The 16326-nt window shown below is 48.2% G+C and overlaps 1 protein-coding gene across 4 annotated transcripts in view; it reads right to left on the reverse strand.

The window, feature by feature from the left end:
• LOC119394558 (fasciclin-2) overlaps nt 1-16326 on the reverse strand; it is a 365260-nt gene that overhangs the window by 244037 nt on the left and 104897 nt on the right. For all 4 annotated transcript variants that reach the window (XR_007416144.1, XM_037661883.2, XM_037661881.2 and 1 more), the window contains exon 5: nt 12269-12387. Coding sequence is in view for 3 of the 4 variants with exons in the window: in XM_037661883.2 (XP_037517811.1) it covers nt 12269-12387 (119 nt within the window). In the remaining variant the exon portion in view is untranslated. The remainder of the gene's footprint in view (nt 1-12268; nt 12388-16326) is intronic.

Consider the following 16326-nt stretch of genomic DNA (forward strand, 5'->3'; position numbering starts at 1 on the left):
GCACGGAACTTTCTTCGAGTGATTACTTGCACAACAGTAATGGAACAAAGGCTCGGTTATTTCACTGGACCAAAGTACATTTCTTTCATGCGAATATTGTCCGCTGCCTTACGTCAATCTAAACAATGCAACACAAACGCTGAAGATAATGTAAAGAAAAAAAGATGTGGCTTCGCGTGAAATTACTACGACATAAATGTAAAGTAGGCCTTTTGGATTAATTTTGACCATCAGGGCTCTTTAACGTGTACCTTAATCTAAGTACACGGGTGTTTTTGTATGAATTTTGCCACAAGTTAAAATTGCGCAAGGCAACTCAGTTTTGCGATTTCCGTGTCATTTCATTTTCTGTTCTTTTTAGGGGACAATTTAAGTACCGAAGTATCAGACGTGACTTCACAGAAATAGTTCTCTGTAGTGGGACCAGGACTGTACACAACTAAAGCTCGTCGTGTAACCTATAAACGACAGTCCCAAAGTTATACACCTAACCACAACCCGCAAGTGCATGAGAGCCCCTTTTTTTTTACCACTGAGCCGCTAAAAGGCTATACTCACATGAGATTGAATACTTCCCATCTTTAGGACAACACCAAGTGCATTTTGCAATGCGCTTGAACCACAGAGCGGCAGCTACACTGATATGACTCTCGTGAATTAAGGGAGGGTACGACGACCACACACAGCACTCTCAACAAGTGCACTCACTGATCTTATAACAGTACATATATAGCTGATCAAGGCCAAATGCTTCTTTACGTCGTGTTCGGCATACGTACGAGTGGTTGAAGTTGCACTAACGGAATGGGACAAACCACCTTTTTAGGACCTGCATGACGTACGCGCACATGCGAACACAACGTGGCTAGCAGACGACGCATGGAGCAATCCACACTAGGCGCGGTTCAGCCAGAAGCCACCAGGCGGCGACTCTACTCAATCTTGCGGCCAATAGGCGCAGTTTTGGTGCACAAAGACGCCGATGGCCGAGAACGTCCAATTGCTTTTGCTTCAAGAAGCTTATCAAAAGCAGAACAAAACTATAGTCAACTTGACAGGGAAGCACTGGCCTTGGTGTTTGACGTGGATCGGTTCCACCAGTACTTGTGGGGCATACCGTTAGAACCACACACTGACCACAAGCAACTTCTTGGATTTCTGGGTGCCAACAAGCCTGTTCTTGTGCAAGCTTCGCCAAGAGTAGTCAGATGGGCTCTGAAGCTCTCCGCGTACAATTACAAACTTGTCTACAAACCTGGCAAACAGCTCGGGCATGCCGATGCGCTTAGTAGACTGCCGCTGCCTAACGACTGCACTGCATTTCCTCACCCAGCTGAGATCTTCATGCTGGAGGAGGCATATCCACAACTCCTCTCACCAGCTGTTGTAGCACAAGCCACAAGGGACAATCCAGTATTGAGCCACATTGTCCTATCTGTGTTGAAAGGAGAAAGCCTCCCAGAGTAGAACCCCTTCAATGCCTGAAGTGCAGAACTCAGACTCCATGAAGGCTGCCTACTATGGGGATCAAGAGTCGTGATTCCGAAAAAATTGCTGGCCCAGGTACTTGGTGTGCTCCATGCCAGCCACCCTGGTATTGAGAAGAGCAAGATGATCGCCAGGAGCCATGTCTGGTGGCCAGGCAGTGCAGCGGACACCCTGGCCTTTTCCACAGCGACCCTGGTCTAGGCTTCACATTGAGTTCAGGGGACCATTTCTAGGGTATACCTTCTTGGTTATAGTGGACGCCTTCTCAAAATGGATAGTAGAAGTCTTCCCTGTGTCTACCACATATGCAAACGCTACCATTTCCACCTTGAGAATGGCATTTGCCCAGCACAGCCTCCCCGACATAATAGTTTCGGACAATAGTCCTGCTTTTACCAGTGCGCAGTACATGGAATTCTTGACTCGAAACGCACCACATGCTGGTACCGCCGTATCACCCTGCGTCCAACGCTGCCGCGGCGCGAGCAGTACAGACTGTCAAAAACAAACTCAAGAAATCTGGGTCGGGCAACTTCTTTTTCCACTACAGGACTACACCTCACGATGTAACGGGTCGGCCACCATGCGAATTCCTCACAGCCAGAGCCTTCAAGACACCGTTGGATGTCTTGCGGCCAAGCCTGCAGACGTTGGTACTTCCAAGGCAACTTAAGCAGAAGTTGTATGCTGACAGAGGATCCCGGCAGGCTCCGTCATTGCAACCAGGAGACAGCGTGTATGCGCGAAACTTTCGATAGGGAGCACCATGGGTGCGGCCAGTGTTGTCGACGTCACTCCACCGTCGGCTCGCGTCATTCTCGATGATAGGTCTATATGGCACCGACACGGTGACTGCTTGCGTCTTGCCCAGACAGGGCCACCACCGACTACGTCTGAAACAGATGCGCTTCACCATGCTAGTGCTGCAGCCGTACCACAACGGGAGCAGCCTCCTCTCCTTGAATCAACTGTTCCGGACATGCCGGAGCAAGAGGCTGTCGAGCCATGTACAAGTTCGCCTGAGAGGGGCTGTGCCATAAACACTGACATTACTGCAAACAACCATGGTGTTCAAGGGGGGGGGGGTGAGTCTTCCGTGGCTGCACCTTGCACACCAATGTTGCGACGCAGCAAAAGATCAAGGAAGCCAGTGCTTAGGTGCTCCCCGTAGTGATTCTTCTTAAGAGTGGAGGAGTTTCACAATGTTAACAGCTAACACGCAGTGCCTTCGCACGGCGCTGTTGCTTTGTGTGTTGTGGTGTCACGCCTGGAGACTGAAATTCTAGAAAGACAGGGCGTGCAAACACAGACACAAGAAAGAAGTCAGGACACCACAAACACCGTGGCGTTTGTGGTGTCCTGACTTTTTTGTGTCAGTGTTTGCATGCCCTGTCTTTTTAGAATGAATACTTACCAACTAGCTCAGCCCTCTGTTTTTCTAAAAAATCACGCCATATCCACGAAGTGAATGATGATGAGTGGGCGAAGCTCCGGAGGTAATCTGGTAAACTGCCAATCCCCGTAAATTTTGCCCACTCGATCATCATACAAAGACCTGACACACAAACGCGGGGGTCCTCATATATGACGTTAAGCTCAGGGGAACGTTTATTGTCGACGTTGCCGTTTTGCCTTTCGAGGGCGAGAGCGCCTTCACGATTGTTTTCATCCATGGCAGAAAGAGAATGTGTGGTCTGCAACACGCTTATACTTGATGGTTATCAGCGTCCTCGTTATCACGTGTAGTGGGTACATTCCACTATACTGGAACGCGCTTATTCTTCATGGTCATCAGTCGTCATCTTTATCACATGGAGTGGATACATCCCACTATGCGTGGCTACATACTACAAAGGAGGGACAGGCTCACACCCTGAGGAGCTTCACCCCTAAAATGGAGACTGAAAGATGGAGACGCGGGAAAAATAAAGAGTCAGTTCGTTTTGGGCTCTCGTAGCGCCACGTCTCATTTTGCTATCTAGTCTCCGGCCATCTGTACTTGTATCATCGCCCTCTATCGGACGTGCCTCGATTGCGTGCTAGGCAGGATGCCGCTGGCGCGCTCCCCATAGGTTTTGCTGTCGGCACTCTAAAAAACACCTCGCGGAAGCCCTTCGGGACATTTCTGTAACAACTTTCCAAACGAAATGTTCTTTACTGTCAAAGTAATCATTTTCGACGAACAGAAGGCACAAGATAGCGTACGGTCACTGTCTCTCGCCGCCCACTTCACGCAGTCACCACGATGGCGACCACCAAAGCGGCTTCTTGCGTGAAAGGTAGTCAGTCGCTGAGTGCAAACTGTGTGAAATATCTTCTTAGAGTGGACTGCCTGTATAACCAAATGGAGCATAACAGAAAGAAGCCTCAAACCAGCGTTCGCATGGGTTCACGGCGGCCAACGTTGCTTCTGCATGTATGTCAGTATTCATGATTTCGCTTTTGCAACGAGCGCGTTTTGGCACCTTGCTGTGAACTTCAGGCAGCGAAATGTGAGAATTTGTGAGTGCACAAACTGTTGTTGAGCAGACTATTAGAGTAGCTCAAAAATAATTTCGTTACAACTACGACTATGGCAACTGTATCTGTGCCATCCCGACGACTGAAATGTTTTTGTTTTTTTTCTAAATTTGCGTACGTGTCAATGTCATTTGACAAGGTGCCACGCACTGCATATCGATCGGTCTTCTCAGCGAGTGATTGCTGCTGCTTCAGTTTCTGAATTATTTCAGTGCACTCAATTAGTTTGGTGCTCACACAAAGCATGAGCAAATGCGATGCTTGTTCTAATATTTTCCTTTATTACCGTGCTCTTTGCATTCCAGTGAACTTACCGTTCTCTGCCATTATGGCGTCACCATGATGTCACATAACGTGACCTCACATGATGACGTAATCACACGACATGGTCACTTTGCACTGCCTCCGTGATCAGTGGGCTGATCACAGAGGCAGTGCAGAACCGCGTTAGGTGCAGAAAGCTTTTGGAGAGGGGTGGGGGAGAATCGGTACATTGACTGACAAGAAGAAGAAGAAGATGGCTTTCGCATTCCAGTCATTTTAAGGGAATGCATATGGGACCCTATGGGTTTTTTAATCCAGCGTATCTAAACAATGACTTAAAGGGGTCATGAAACGAAAATGAAACTTCCCGGTTGCAATTTTCCCTGATTTAATACGGATTAGACATACCAATCCCGAAATATTTCGGCACAATATCCATTCTGTAATTAATGACACCCATTTGAAATCACGGTTCTTTGGAGATCGCTAGCGACCATGCGCAACCGTCGGCCGCTAAAAGCACTAAAATGTGACGTCAGTGATACGTCATGTTAAGAGAAGTTACAAAGAGAGCGTTTGCTTTATTTTGCTCTGAAGTAATATAATTATAGGATACTAAAAAAAGAAAAAGCAGCAGAGCTATTTTGGCGCTCTGAGTTCTAAGCTGTACAATCACAGTGAGTGATCTGCTCGGTTCCGCTTTCAAGTACATCCGGGCTCTTTCACGTGTGTATCCATGCCTTCCCGTCGGCACCGTCGGTTTGCTGGGCTCGGTCGGTGCAGTCAGTGCAGCGTCGCAAGTTGTGTTCTACTGTGTGTTCTCGGTGGCTTAGTCCTCGCTATGCCAACTGTGTGCGTCGTCAGACAGTGCCGCACAACTTATGAAAGTGCAAACAACGTTCGCTTTCACAAGCTGCCCAGCGAGCCACAGCGCAGAGCAGTGTGGCTTCGAGCTATCAACCGCGATGGCCCCGATGGTCTGGGCTCAGAGAGTGGTTTCGTGTGTTCCGACCACTTTCTGCCAGAAGAGTACCAAACCAACCTCAATGTCCTTCGGAGTCTCGGTTTGGACACAAAAAACGCTCGCCTCAAGCGTGACGCCGTACCGACGCAGAACCTCTTGCTCGACGCACCACCGAAAAGCTCAGGAGGCGCCAATAATAAAAAAAAAAAAGGTGTGAGGTCATGGTCGGGGCTTCCGCTAGCGCAGGTTTTTCCACGTGGACTCGATACAGGTGCCTCCACGGCGCAGGCTTCTTCACCGTCGTCGCCGCTGCCGCTGTCTTGCTCTTACGATGGCCGGTCTCGCACCCGCATGGGTGCGTCGGCGTACGGCTCAAAGCCTAACAGCCGACTCCGCTCTAGCAGACGACGCTGTAGTTCGGGAAGGTCAGCCATCGCCCGCTGTGTGTCCATGATGTTATGGTTAGCCACCATATTATGGTGTTGCCTACAGTGTACTAGAATGGGGCAGTGGGCTCACTGCCGTATCCCTGCGCCGCGCCGCCGCGGCCCTCTCCGCGTCGACAGCTTGAGCGCCCGCCAGGGGCGCTGCCGCCAGTTTCTCCTGAAAACTCTTGCGGGGTGTGGAGCGTGTCCCCTTGGTCGGTGGGGGTTAGGCTGGTTACGCTGTAGTTGCGGGGGTATCAACAAACGCGGGGTTGGTGGCGGGGAGAGGGCCACCACAATGACACAAAAAGAGATCACAAAAAAAATGAGGAGGGGAGGGAGTCGAGCATTTTATTCTTTTTTTTTTTAAACTGATCCAAGTAGTTGAAGCCACTGTTTCCATTTGTGTGTGCCCTGCAGCGCATGTTCACTCCGTTCATTCGCTTGAAGGACCTTTGTCGGCACCCCGCGTGCCGCTTTACTGCACTTATATATGCTTGTTTTTCTGAAGGATCGGCATCTGTGTCTATCCGCAAATACTTGTGCGCTGTGTCCTTGTCTGTTTTCTTTCTTCGTCCCTGTCTAGTCGCGCTTACCACTCTTCATGCATATCCGCAAATCGCAACTGTCTCAAAGACGGCCCGCCGCTGCGTCTGGACGGGAGGGACGCGCTTTTTTACAGCCTCAGGTGGTCGTGCACATAGAGCATGCAGCGTACGTGCAGAGAAATTTCTGGGGCTGCGTTTGACAACAAAAAACAGCTGGACCCAACGAAGCTAGGAGTGGCCGCAGAGTCAAGTGTGAAAGCAATAAAAGCAAGAAAACGCGCGAGGGTGGTGACAACAAAACCATACTCGTGCTTTAGTAAAAAAAAAAGGGGGGGGGGGGGGTTAGGGGTACTTCTAAAAAAATAATAAAGAATGCTGGTACGTCGTTGCTTGTTTCGCTATCGAAGTCCTAAGCACAGAACTATACTGACGGATGAAACGGGCTGGATAGTGACGTACAGAAAAAGGAGATGTAGATGGGGGCTGAAGTAGCTCTCATTAGGAAGCGGGGGAGGTCCAAAGGGATTGGGCTCTCTTTGGGATGCCCCAGTTGCTGGTAGGTCGACGTTGTCGTCGGCTGTCGACTGCAAACATCGCCGGCGTTTCTTGCTGTCCTTTATTTTTCATTTCGTAGTCGACTAGCAGATGTTCATACACGTTTGTTGCATCTGTTTATTGTTCGACCACGAGTGACATTTTCGGCATTGATAATTCATATTGTGATATGGCAAACATTTGCGCATACATAGGCAGGGTTTTGTGTATATAAAATCAGTATGTCAGTGCGTGACACTGTCGAGTGTTTCTTCGTGTCCTGTTTTATCCGCGCTGGTGCAATTCCAAGGTGCAATAAAAACGTGTACGCACGTGATACATGTTACTTGTTATGTACTCATATTAACTATGTATAAATATTTTTTTATTGGGTATACGAGTCCAACTGCAGTTTTGGTAACCTTGTACGATCTACGTCTGTAAATAAAAAAATTTTCAAGCGTACGGTGCGGATACATTTATTACGAAGCCGAGTGATTCCGCCCATTATTGATTCGCGAAAAAAAAAAAGAACATTAAGTGGGTTAGTTACACAGACCAGCTAGATCATATATACGCGAAAAAATTTTTTAAATGAGGCGTTGTTTATATTCGGCATAGTGGGGCTCGAAAGGCGGGAGTGAAGTCGCTATGACAGCTACAGTGGCGAAAGTGCATTGAAAATCGTATCGATCAGCCGGACAAAAAAAAAAAAAAAACCGAACGCCCCACCCTGTTATTGCAGCGGCTGCGTGGAGGAGCATTCATTTATGCAATAGCCGCTTAAAACATCGCTCGCCCTCCGTAAATCAGTCACAACGACAGTAATTTATTTCACAACACACAGAAAACTTGCATCAAAAGAACTTCCGTGAGTTGCGCACCGTAAGATTGACTTTTCTTGCGCGCAAAACAACAACGCGCGCTATCCGCGCCCTGCAACCCGCCGGAAAGTTTCAGGTGACGCTGTGAGCCGCGCCGCCTGTCGGCGGCGACATGAAGTGCGTCACGCTCCGCCGCTCAGTGAGCGCACTATAAACTTCTAGAACACTGTAGTGTTGCCGGCACCACAATCTAAACGGGTCTCCCTTTCCGGAGGTGCATTGAGGTACGGGGGCGGAGTCACTTTTCTTTTTGTTGTTGTTCGTTTCCGGACGTCACTTCCGTTTTTTCTTTTTTTGCGTGGAGCGGCTGTATGTTTTCTGAAGTCATTATTTTTGTTTTTTTTTTTTTTTTTTTTTTGCGCGGGTAGGAGGGACAACACTGCAGAGCATGGACCCGACTAACCCGACAGCGCCGACAGGCTGACACGATGTTCTCTGCGGACACGGGCACATTTGATCGCTGCATCAAGGTCGGCTGCATGGTTTAATCGTTTAATCGCGATTTGGCTAACCTCAGAGCCAAACTCGATCCGTGTCGGCCCTGATTGCGATCAAGTGTCCGTACGACACCGGTATATGACACGGTGCGAAAGCAAGCTTGACGGCTCGCAGAAGTTCGAGCCATCGTGGTGACCGCTGTTATGACGGTGGATACGCAGGTCGTTGAAGGCGCACGTAATATTTCCAAGGTTATTGTCGTGATCGACTTGAACATAAGCTTCCTGTGTTCCCGAAGAATCTGACCTGGAAACTGGACTCGCTTGAGCGCTGGCCAGACGTCAGCCGAGTTCAATGCCGAACTGTCGACCGCATCCTGGATACGTTGGCTGTCGATCGCGATCAAAAGTGTCCGTGCGACACCGGTATTATGGCACGGTGTGAAAGCAAGCTCGACGGCACGCAGAAGTTCGAGCCATCGTGGTGTCGGCTATTATGACAGTGGCAGTGATACCTTTCTCTATGGTGACACAATGATACACGGTTTGTTGCTTTTGTTCCTGCAACATTGCTCGATTTATTGTTCGTGCGCCTGCGACGCGCGAGTAAAGATTGGATACGACATACGGCCAGCCCACGGGCCACCAAGTAGCTGCTTGGTACTGGAACGACGGCCAACGTAATAATCCAGGATGCGGTCGACATTGGACGCGTCCTCATTAAAGTATTAACATATTTAGCGCGCATTAACTATACTCCACTCACCCAGCCAACTCGTTCAGCAGTTTTAATTCCAGAGTTCGTTACTGAACTCAGCCGACGTCTGGCCAGCGCTCAAGCGAGTCCAGTTTCCAGGTCAGATTCTTCGGGAACACAGGAAGCTTATGTTCAAGTCGATCACGACAATAACCTCGGAAATATTACGTGCGCCTTCAACGACCTGCGTATCCACCGTCATAACAGCGGTCACCACGATGGCTCGAACTTCTGCGAGCCGTCAAGCTTGCTTTCATACCGTGTCATACCGGTGTCGCACGAACACTTTTGATCGCGATCAGGGCCGGCACGGATCGAGTTTGGCTCTGAGGTCAGCCAAATCGCGATTAAAGGTCTCTGCACAGCGTTTGTTTGTTTGCCCTAAGGAAACCGGCTCATACCAACGAGGGGGATTGGCCACAGCGTTGTTCCTACCCGCGCAAAAAGAAAAAAAAGACTTTTGAAAACATGCAGCCGCTCCTGGCCGCTCTACGCGAAAAAGAAGAAAAAAAAAACGGAAGTGACGTCAGGAAACGAACAACAACAAAAAGAAAAGTGACTCCGCCCCCGTACCTCAGTGCACCTCCGAAAAGGGAGACCCAATCTAAACAGTATGATGCTACGAACCACGGTCAACTAAAACTCAAGAACATCGCTGCGTCGCCATGTTTTGTCAACGACAGAGACTTTTCATTGGCTGTCTTAAAATGACGTCAGCTACACAGTTGACTGGAACGTGAGCGGGGAAACCGAAATTGCGCTTTTTTAGTAATTCAGCGAACCCAGACATCAAACGAGTCGATGTATAGTACTAAATGGACGGCCAGGATTCTGAATACACACGTAGTTGAAAATTTTTGGAGGACGTTTCACGACCCCTTTAAGTATATACAGCCAATTTGCACGCTGATCACGGGGCCGACAATCAAGAGGTCGCACGGGAAGGTTCTGAGACGGTATCGCACCAGGTAAAAGGTAGAGCCTTATCCATCCTGTAGGAGATAAGCACCATTAGTCAGCGGGAAGCGCGCGCGCAAATGATCGTCTCAGTGTGCACTTTCTGCTACTCACGAAACACCGCAGCCCCGACGCAGTAGCAAAAGTCTTCATCGCGGAAGTGCTTGTTGCACACCAATGGTTGCTTGCTGGTTTTTAGCTTCACAACCCAAGCCTCACGCAGTTTATTGTCCCGCGGATACCGGTGCAGGCTGACACCCAGCTCCATTGCGTAAGTGCGGCAGCGAGCAGCATGTTCGTCGCCTATTCAAATGGGTTCAATTGTGTTCAAAATGAGAGAACATTTTAAGAGGCCGCAGCGCAGGTGGAAGTCATTTGCAAAGCATGTGGCAGCGCTTCACAAGCAGCCGAGGCCACATGATCCTGTCAATCACGTCTCACCGACAGTGGCGTCGGCGTTTCCAGTAGTGGGCATCGCAACCAATAGCGCCGCTCACGATCAAACACAGGCTCATCGTCAAGCACTTATTCTTGCCAACACAATAAAAACTTGTACTCTTATATGACGTGTTTACATGCGCAATTGGTCTTCTCGACGATGTCTATGTGAATGGCAAAGGTGGCAGCAAAGTGAGCAGGTTCGCAGAGACGGCCGGTCACCCGATGCCACCTGCGAAATGGTCTTCCAACGCAGCAGGATATCTCGCCAGTGGTTCGGAAACGGGCGTCGCCTTGCAGAAATGGCACACTTCAAGCATCATTTTATTCAATCATGAATTATTTCATGTCAGAAACAAAGTTTACCCAATCTTTTTCATGCCAACGTCAATGGCGATATCTGCAAACGCCAGGGCGATAGGGGCCATCGGAGCGGGGAGTAACTAGCGACACGGGCGCCACCGGTGGTGAGACATCACACGTCTCCCGTGATCCCATTGGCTGCGGCCACCAGACCGGTACGGCAGCCGCGCGGCTACATTCAGCAAGTTGGATGCTCGTGTAGCGGGTGAATCGTCTCTGCATGCTGTTGTGTTGGACGTCTGTCGGATACGGCTGTTGGCGCGAACAGCTGTACGGCGAATCGCATCCGAATTCGCACCATGTGGAATTGTGCCAGTGTCAAAATCCACACCGAAATTGCCGATCTCAAAGGCTATGTTTGTTAGCTACGCGTAACGGTTGCCTTTTGTTTTTAGCCAGACAAGTATCCATTGAACGGCTACCACGGCCAAACAACAGGCCAAGCCAAGCCAAGATCGGAATCTGCTCGGTGCAGCGTTTGAGGTGAATGAAAGGGTGTACAAGTACGACGCGGATCCTAACTCGGACAAAAAGAGTATGACAACACGAGCGCTGCAACATCAACTAGCCCAAAGTCGTTCCCTTTGGCGTTCGAGGGTTTGCATTGTCAGATGTTTCTGTGGCTAGGCCTGATCTGCATCTTTGTGTCTCACTCCCATGTTTGGTGCTTGGAGTGTGAGGCCTGATCTGCTGAAGTTGCTCTCACGCCGCATGTTCCACGTGTGCCATCAAAACTAAAGAAACGCGGCAACTACAAGGCCCTGACGATGGCGAAAAAAGCAGCGATTATCACCAGGTGGAAGGCAGCCGACCTCCATCCGAAGTTGCTAGGGTGTTTTTGCCGAGTTGGGCGATGAGATCATTGGTCAGCTACTCGAACCAGCACATGTGGACAGTGACTGCCGAAATGACGCGCCTCCCACACCACAGCCATCAAATGCGGATTTAGCGTAGGCCGCTGCAGTGCTATTGCCGACCCACAGGGGTGCTGAAATACAGGCCAACTTCGTCACAAATACAGTGGACGTGTGCAGACAAGCATTGAAAAGTTTTTTCCGGCCGCTGGGCCAATAAAGATGCTTTTTTCTGGTGAATCCTTTTATTCGGACTTTTCGGCGGTTCCCGCCGAGTTCGAATAAACGGTCGGCGACTGTAATTCAGTAGGAAAACAACAAGTGAAAACAAAACATACAAGAAATAGAGAGTATACAAAAAATGCAAGAATAAGAAGACATAGAGGTGAATGAAGTCGCATTCTGTTAGTAATGTTGCTTATGGCACCACGAAACAAGGAATCATCCCTCTGGTGTGTCCAGATAAGAATGAACACGAGGTCCTGGTCACCATTCCAAATTTAGACTAAATTTACTCCTTCATTTGCGCCAGTTTTCTTGTCCCAAATCATGCCACGCGTAGCTCAGTAAGATTTACCACAGAGATTAGCTGCTCAAAGATTATGTGCAGGGATCCCTGGACATTTTGATGTCAATGCCAGCAGTGCTGGCTTGTCTCACCAAGCAACTCCACAGACGATGAACACTATGAGCGAGGCCACACAGAGAGAGATTGGCACTTGCACAGCGCATGCACAACAGACATTAGGATAGGCTTCTTTTTAAATACACGCCCTTAGGTGTTCAAAAGGCCACCTTGGCGACAGGACAACCTTTCCTCATCCCAAGTGCTCACCTGGTCAAACCAGTAGTACAGAGGTGGTGGGTAGCCTTCGGCAGAACACTGCAGGGTGCCCGGAGAGCCCTCGACAAGCTCGCTCGAGTCGAGCACCGTGGGCGAGATCTTGGGTTGCGCTGAAAAGGAATGGTCCACTGCAGCTGCATGCCTGCCAAGCATTACGCAATTCTTGGCTGTTTCGAGCCATGCTTCCCTCTACACACTGCGTGACAGGCCATTAATTTAAGAATGTCAGCTTCCTCTCCCTGGGCAAAGCAGTTCTTATCCCGCTTGTTGCCTCCCAGTTTGCTCTCAAATGTTAGGTCGTGCACTAGATGTACGTCACTGTCGGCCTCTTTAGCTCCGCTGCAGGACGATCTCCCGTTTACCCTATCACGTGCGAGCCAATTACATTTCATAACTGCAAACATGTTACTCTCTGCTTTCCTCGGCTGCGTTTCCCATCCCTTAATCCTACGCAATACGTGGCCGTCACTAGAGTGTGAGCTCTTATTCGTTCCATCGTGTGCTGCATGGTCCTCCATTTTCGCTCTAGTTACTTTCCTACCCTCCCTGTTTCAGCCCCAGATGCTAGAGTATGCAGTGATCATACGCTAATGACGGCAGCAGATTTCCCGTCAGTACTTGGGAGCGCCCGCCGAATGCGCCCCGGCCCATGCAACCGGACAGAAGGCCTTGGAATACATGTCTCACCAGATCTGTTATTAAAACGTTTCTTCAATCTCCGATGTGACTTTTCCTTTCCTTGAGAGCTACAAAGTTACAGTTCTTGAATCCAAGTATAATTTTCGCTGGATGTACAGGGACAGCATCAAACCGATTGTGGACTTCCATCCCCCAAAAAAGTCTTGCCCTCACCGCAGGGGCGCAAAACAGATTGAGAGGCTCAAGCAGTCGTGCTTCCCCGAATGCCACCTGACCTTGCTAGGATTTTTCAAGATGGTTAAGAAGAGTAAAGACCTTTTGGAAGCATTCCATACCTTCCCGGGGTATCCCATCGGTGAAAAAAGGTGGCCAATAGATATGGCTGCAGTGCGGTTTTTACTGAACAACCATGGCCAGATTTGTGCGGCTGTGGATAACAAGTTATTGGGGCAAAGCCAGGGAAATCATGGGCGTGCTATCAAGCATCATGAACAATTGGTTTAATGCAGCAGTGTGTATAATATAGCATGATTCTTGTGGGTAGTGATGGGCCATCGTTTAAACAACAGATTATCAGATCTCAATGAGAGCCTTGTTGGAATAATTCATAGGGGAGTGCAGATGCATGCCTTTCCTGTCAGAAGCTAGGGTGCTGGCTCTCAAGATTAAAAGAAAAAGTCGCACGGGAGATACAGCTAAGTAGGTGGAGTGCTGCCGAGGGTAAGTGAACTGTTAGCAGCTGTTTGAATGTGCATGAGTCACGCTCCGAGATGATTGCTTCCGTTAAGTTATTCCATTCCTCGATGACCACGGGAAGAAATGATTTGTTCCATGCGGTGGTTCTACCAAAATGCCGTTGGTCGCTTCTGGAATTAAATAGGCAACATGAATAGCAGGCGGGAGGAAGTAATAGAGAACCATGCAAGTTAGGAAAACAATATTACAGCTTATGAGTTGAGAAAGACTGCATCTGTCAACTCCTCGATACCAGCGATGCTTGACGAGTGATCGCAGTTAGACACAATAAACTGGACAGCTCAATTAATTTGGTGAGGGCTCCAAATAGACAAATCAAGCTTCATACAAACAAAGGCTACTCTACAGACTGCAGGAATAACGTTCTTCTAGTGTAACCAAGCTTCTTCGAAGCATCAGCTATTCTGACCACATGAGAGTGCTGGACATTACTACACCAAGGTATCGATATTTCACAACATATGCTAGGACTTTACATTCGGAAACATTAGTCTGCATCATCCAGAGTGAGCACCAGTTTTCAACTAAGCATAGGTCGTTTTGGAGAAGTTCGTTATCGTTCGTGGTGGTTATTCGGCGATGCAGGACACAGTCATCCACGATCAAATGGAAGATGAAATTCCTAATTTGCGTAGATTAGAAAGAGTAAGGTCAAGTGTTTCTCTTGTCCTATTTGAAATCACCTTTGTTACCTGATGGACCTACAATGTCTCCTTTCTTGTGTACTAATATAATGCCAGCACTTTACCAGCTCATTCGAAATGTTGTTCCGAGCAACCGAGTGCAAAGTGTACCAAGTTCCTTCCAAATAAACTCTCCTCCATCTTTACCCTTTAAGTCCCAAATTACTTATTTTCAATGTAAGCAACTGGTTTTTACATTTTGAGGTGTGCATGATCACGGTAGTCCAAAAAAAATGAAAAAAAAAAACCTTTGCTCACACTTCTCAATGAAGAGTAATTAATGTGCAAATTTAATAAATAATTATTGTTTAATAATTGTTCTACTATTTTGCTTAATTTATTACTTAAACAGTAATTTAGGTGGGATAGCATAATGCCCAATACAGTGATGTGACTGAGGACTTCTGATTTGGAGCAATTTTTGGAGCAGCAAAATCTCCATTCTGGAGCACTCTGGAGCAGCTAATTTCCCATCCTGGAGTACACTGGAGAAGCAAGTTGCGTTTACATTCAAGCAACTGAATAATTATTATGGGGCTCTTTGAAGCGCTAGAAATATTTTGATTCATTGCAAATTTCATGCAGAAAATCATCTCGGGAGCACTCCATATATCACTTGATTATGCAAAAATAGGGGCGCCATGCAGTTAAGTGTTCTGGAGTAACCTCTTCAGCGGTTATTTTCAACACTACCAAATAAACAGTCAGCATACTGGATCAATAAAATTTATCTTTATGAAATAACATTCTGCATCCATCTATATGGTTATCAGCAGACGTGGCAGACGAATGCCTTGATGTACAACAGTGCATCACTGTCCCTAACGCATTCCCCTAAAACGACTCCAAGGCGAAAGCCAGGTACTTTTTCTTCTCGATCGATTGTATTGCTAGGCGCAACATGACGTCACTTAGCTAGCCACAGAAAGCCAAATCGTAAGTCAATTACGATTTTTTTAGCGGGCTCAATGCTGTCAAGGGAGTAAACATGATCTCAGAAGCAGCGAGTCATTGAGTGTACTCTCTGATGTGCGAGACCGCTCTTCTGATCAAAAAACCGTCAGGCCTGCGCGGAACATGCAGCACAGCCACAGCGAAAGCTGGAAGAGCGGCCTTTCTAGAGCCCGTTGTGGACTCTCTTGGGGCTACTAATACATGCAAGTACTCACTACACATGCAAGTACACATGCAAGGTGAAATCAAGGCTTCGACGGACGCCCATGTGGTCGGGAAGAATCATTTAATAAAAAAAACGAAGACGCCGACCACAAGAGAATAAAAATCTAATGACGTTTTGACACCCAGAACGGGTGCTCACACATGCAAGGTGCTCACTACGCCATAAATCATCGCAATTTTTCTGAAGTAGCGAAGCACCCACTATGCCAATTTTCGTCATTCTTTGGAGAATCGTGGTACCCACTACACATCTATAAGGCATTATGTGCACTTTGTGCTGTGGTTCATGACGATGAATAATTATGGCTGAGGCCTTTGTAACGGGTGGGAAGCATTCAACGAAAGACTCGTATCGCAATTCGCGTTGTGTGACGCGAGATTGTTATTTTACTCTTCTGCCACGCTATATTACATATGTTGACACGATTCCTTGCCCGACATGACGCCCGTACAGTGTATTTTTTCGAAGGAGTTACAGGCACCAGCGTGGCACTGTGGTGGAATACTCGACTGCCACGCAGAGGACACAGGTTAAAACCCCATTCAATCCTAGATATGTGTTTCTCATTTCATTTTTTCTTATTTCACGCGATAGCAGTTACAGACACCGCGGCGGCGGTGTCTGTAACAGACAACTTTGGCACCAAAATCAGCTGTCGTGATCTCATAACAGCTTTCGCTGTAACAAACTTCAGTGCCGACAATGCCCTCTTCATGCTGGCCTGCGAGACAGCCACGCAAAAGTCCACTTGCGTTTATATAAACAGCTCTGGTTGCCACTGTTTTCATTTT

This window comes from Rhipicephalus sanguineus, chromosome 5 (assembly GCF_013339695.2).
Source record: "Rhipicephalus sanguineus isolate Rsan-2018 chromosome 5, BIME_Rsan_1.4, whole genome shotgun sequence".
Taxonomy (NCBI): domain Eukaryota; kingdom Metazoa; phylum Arthropoda; class Arachnida; order Ixodida; family Ixodidae; genus Rhipicephalus; species Rhipicephalus sanguineus.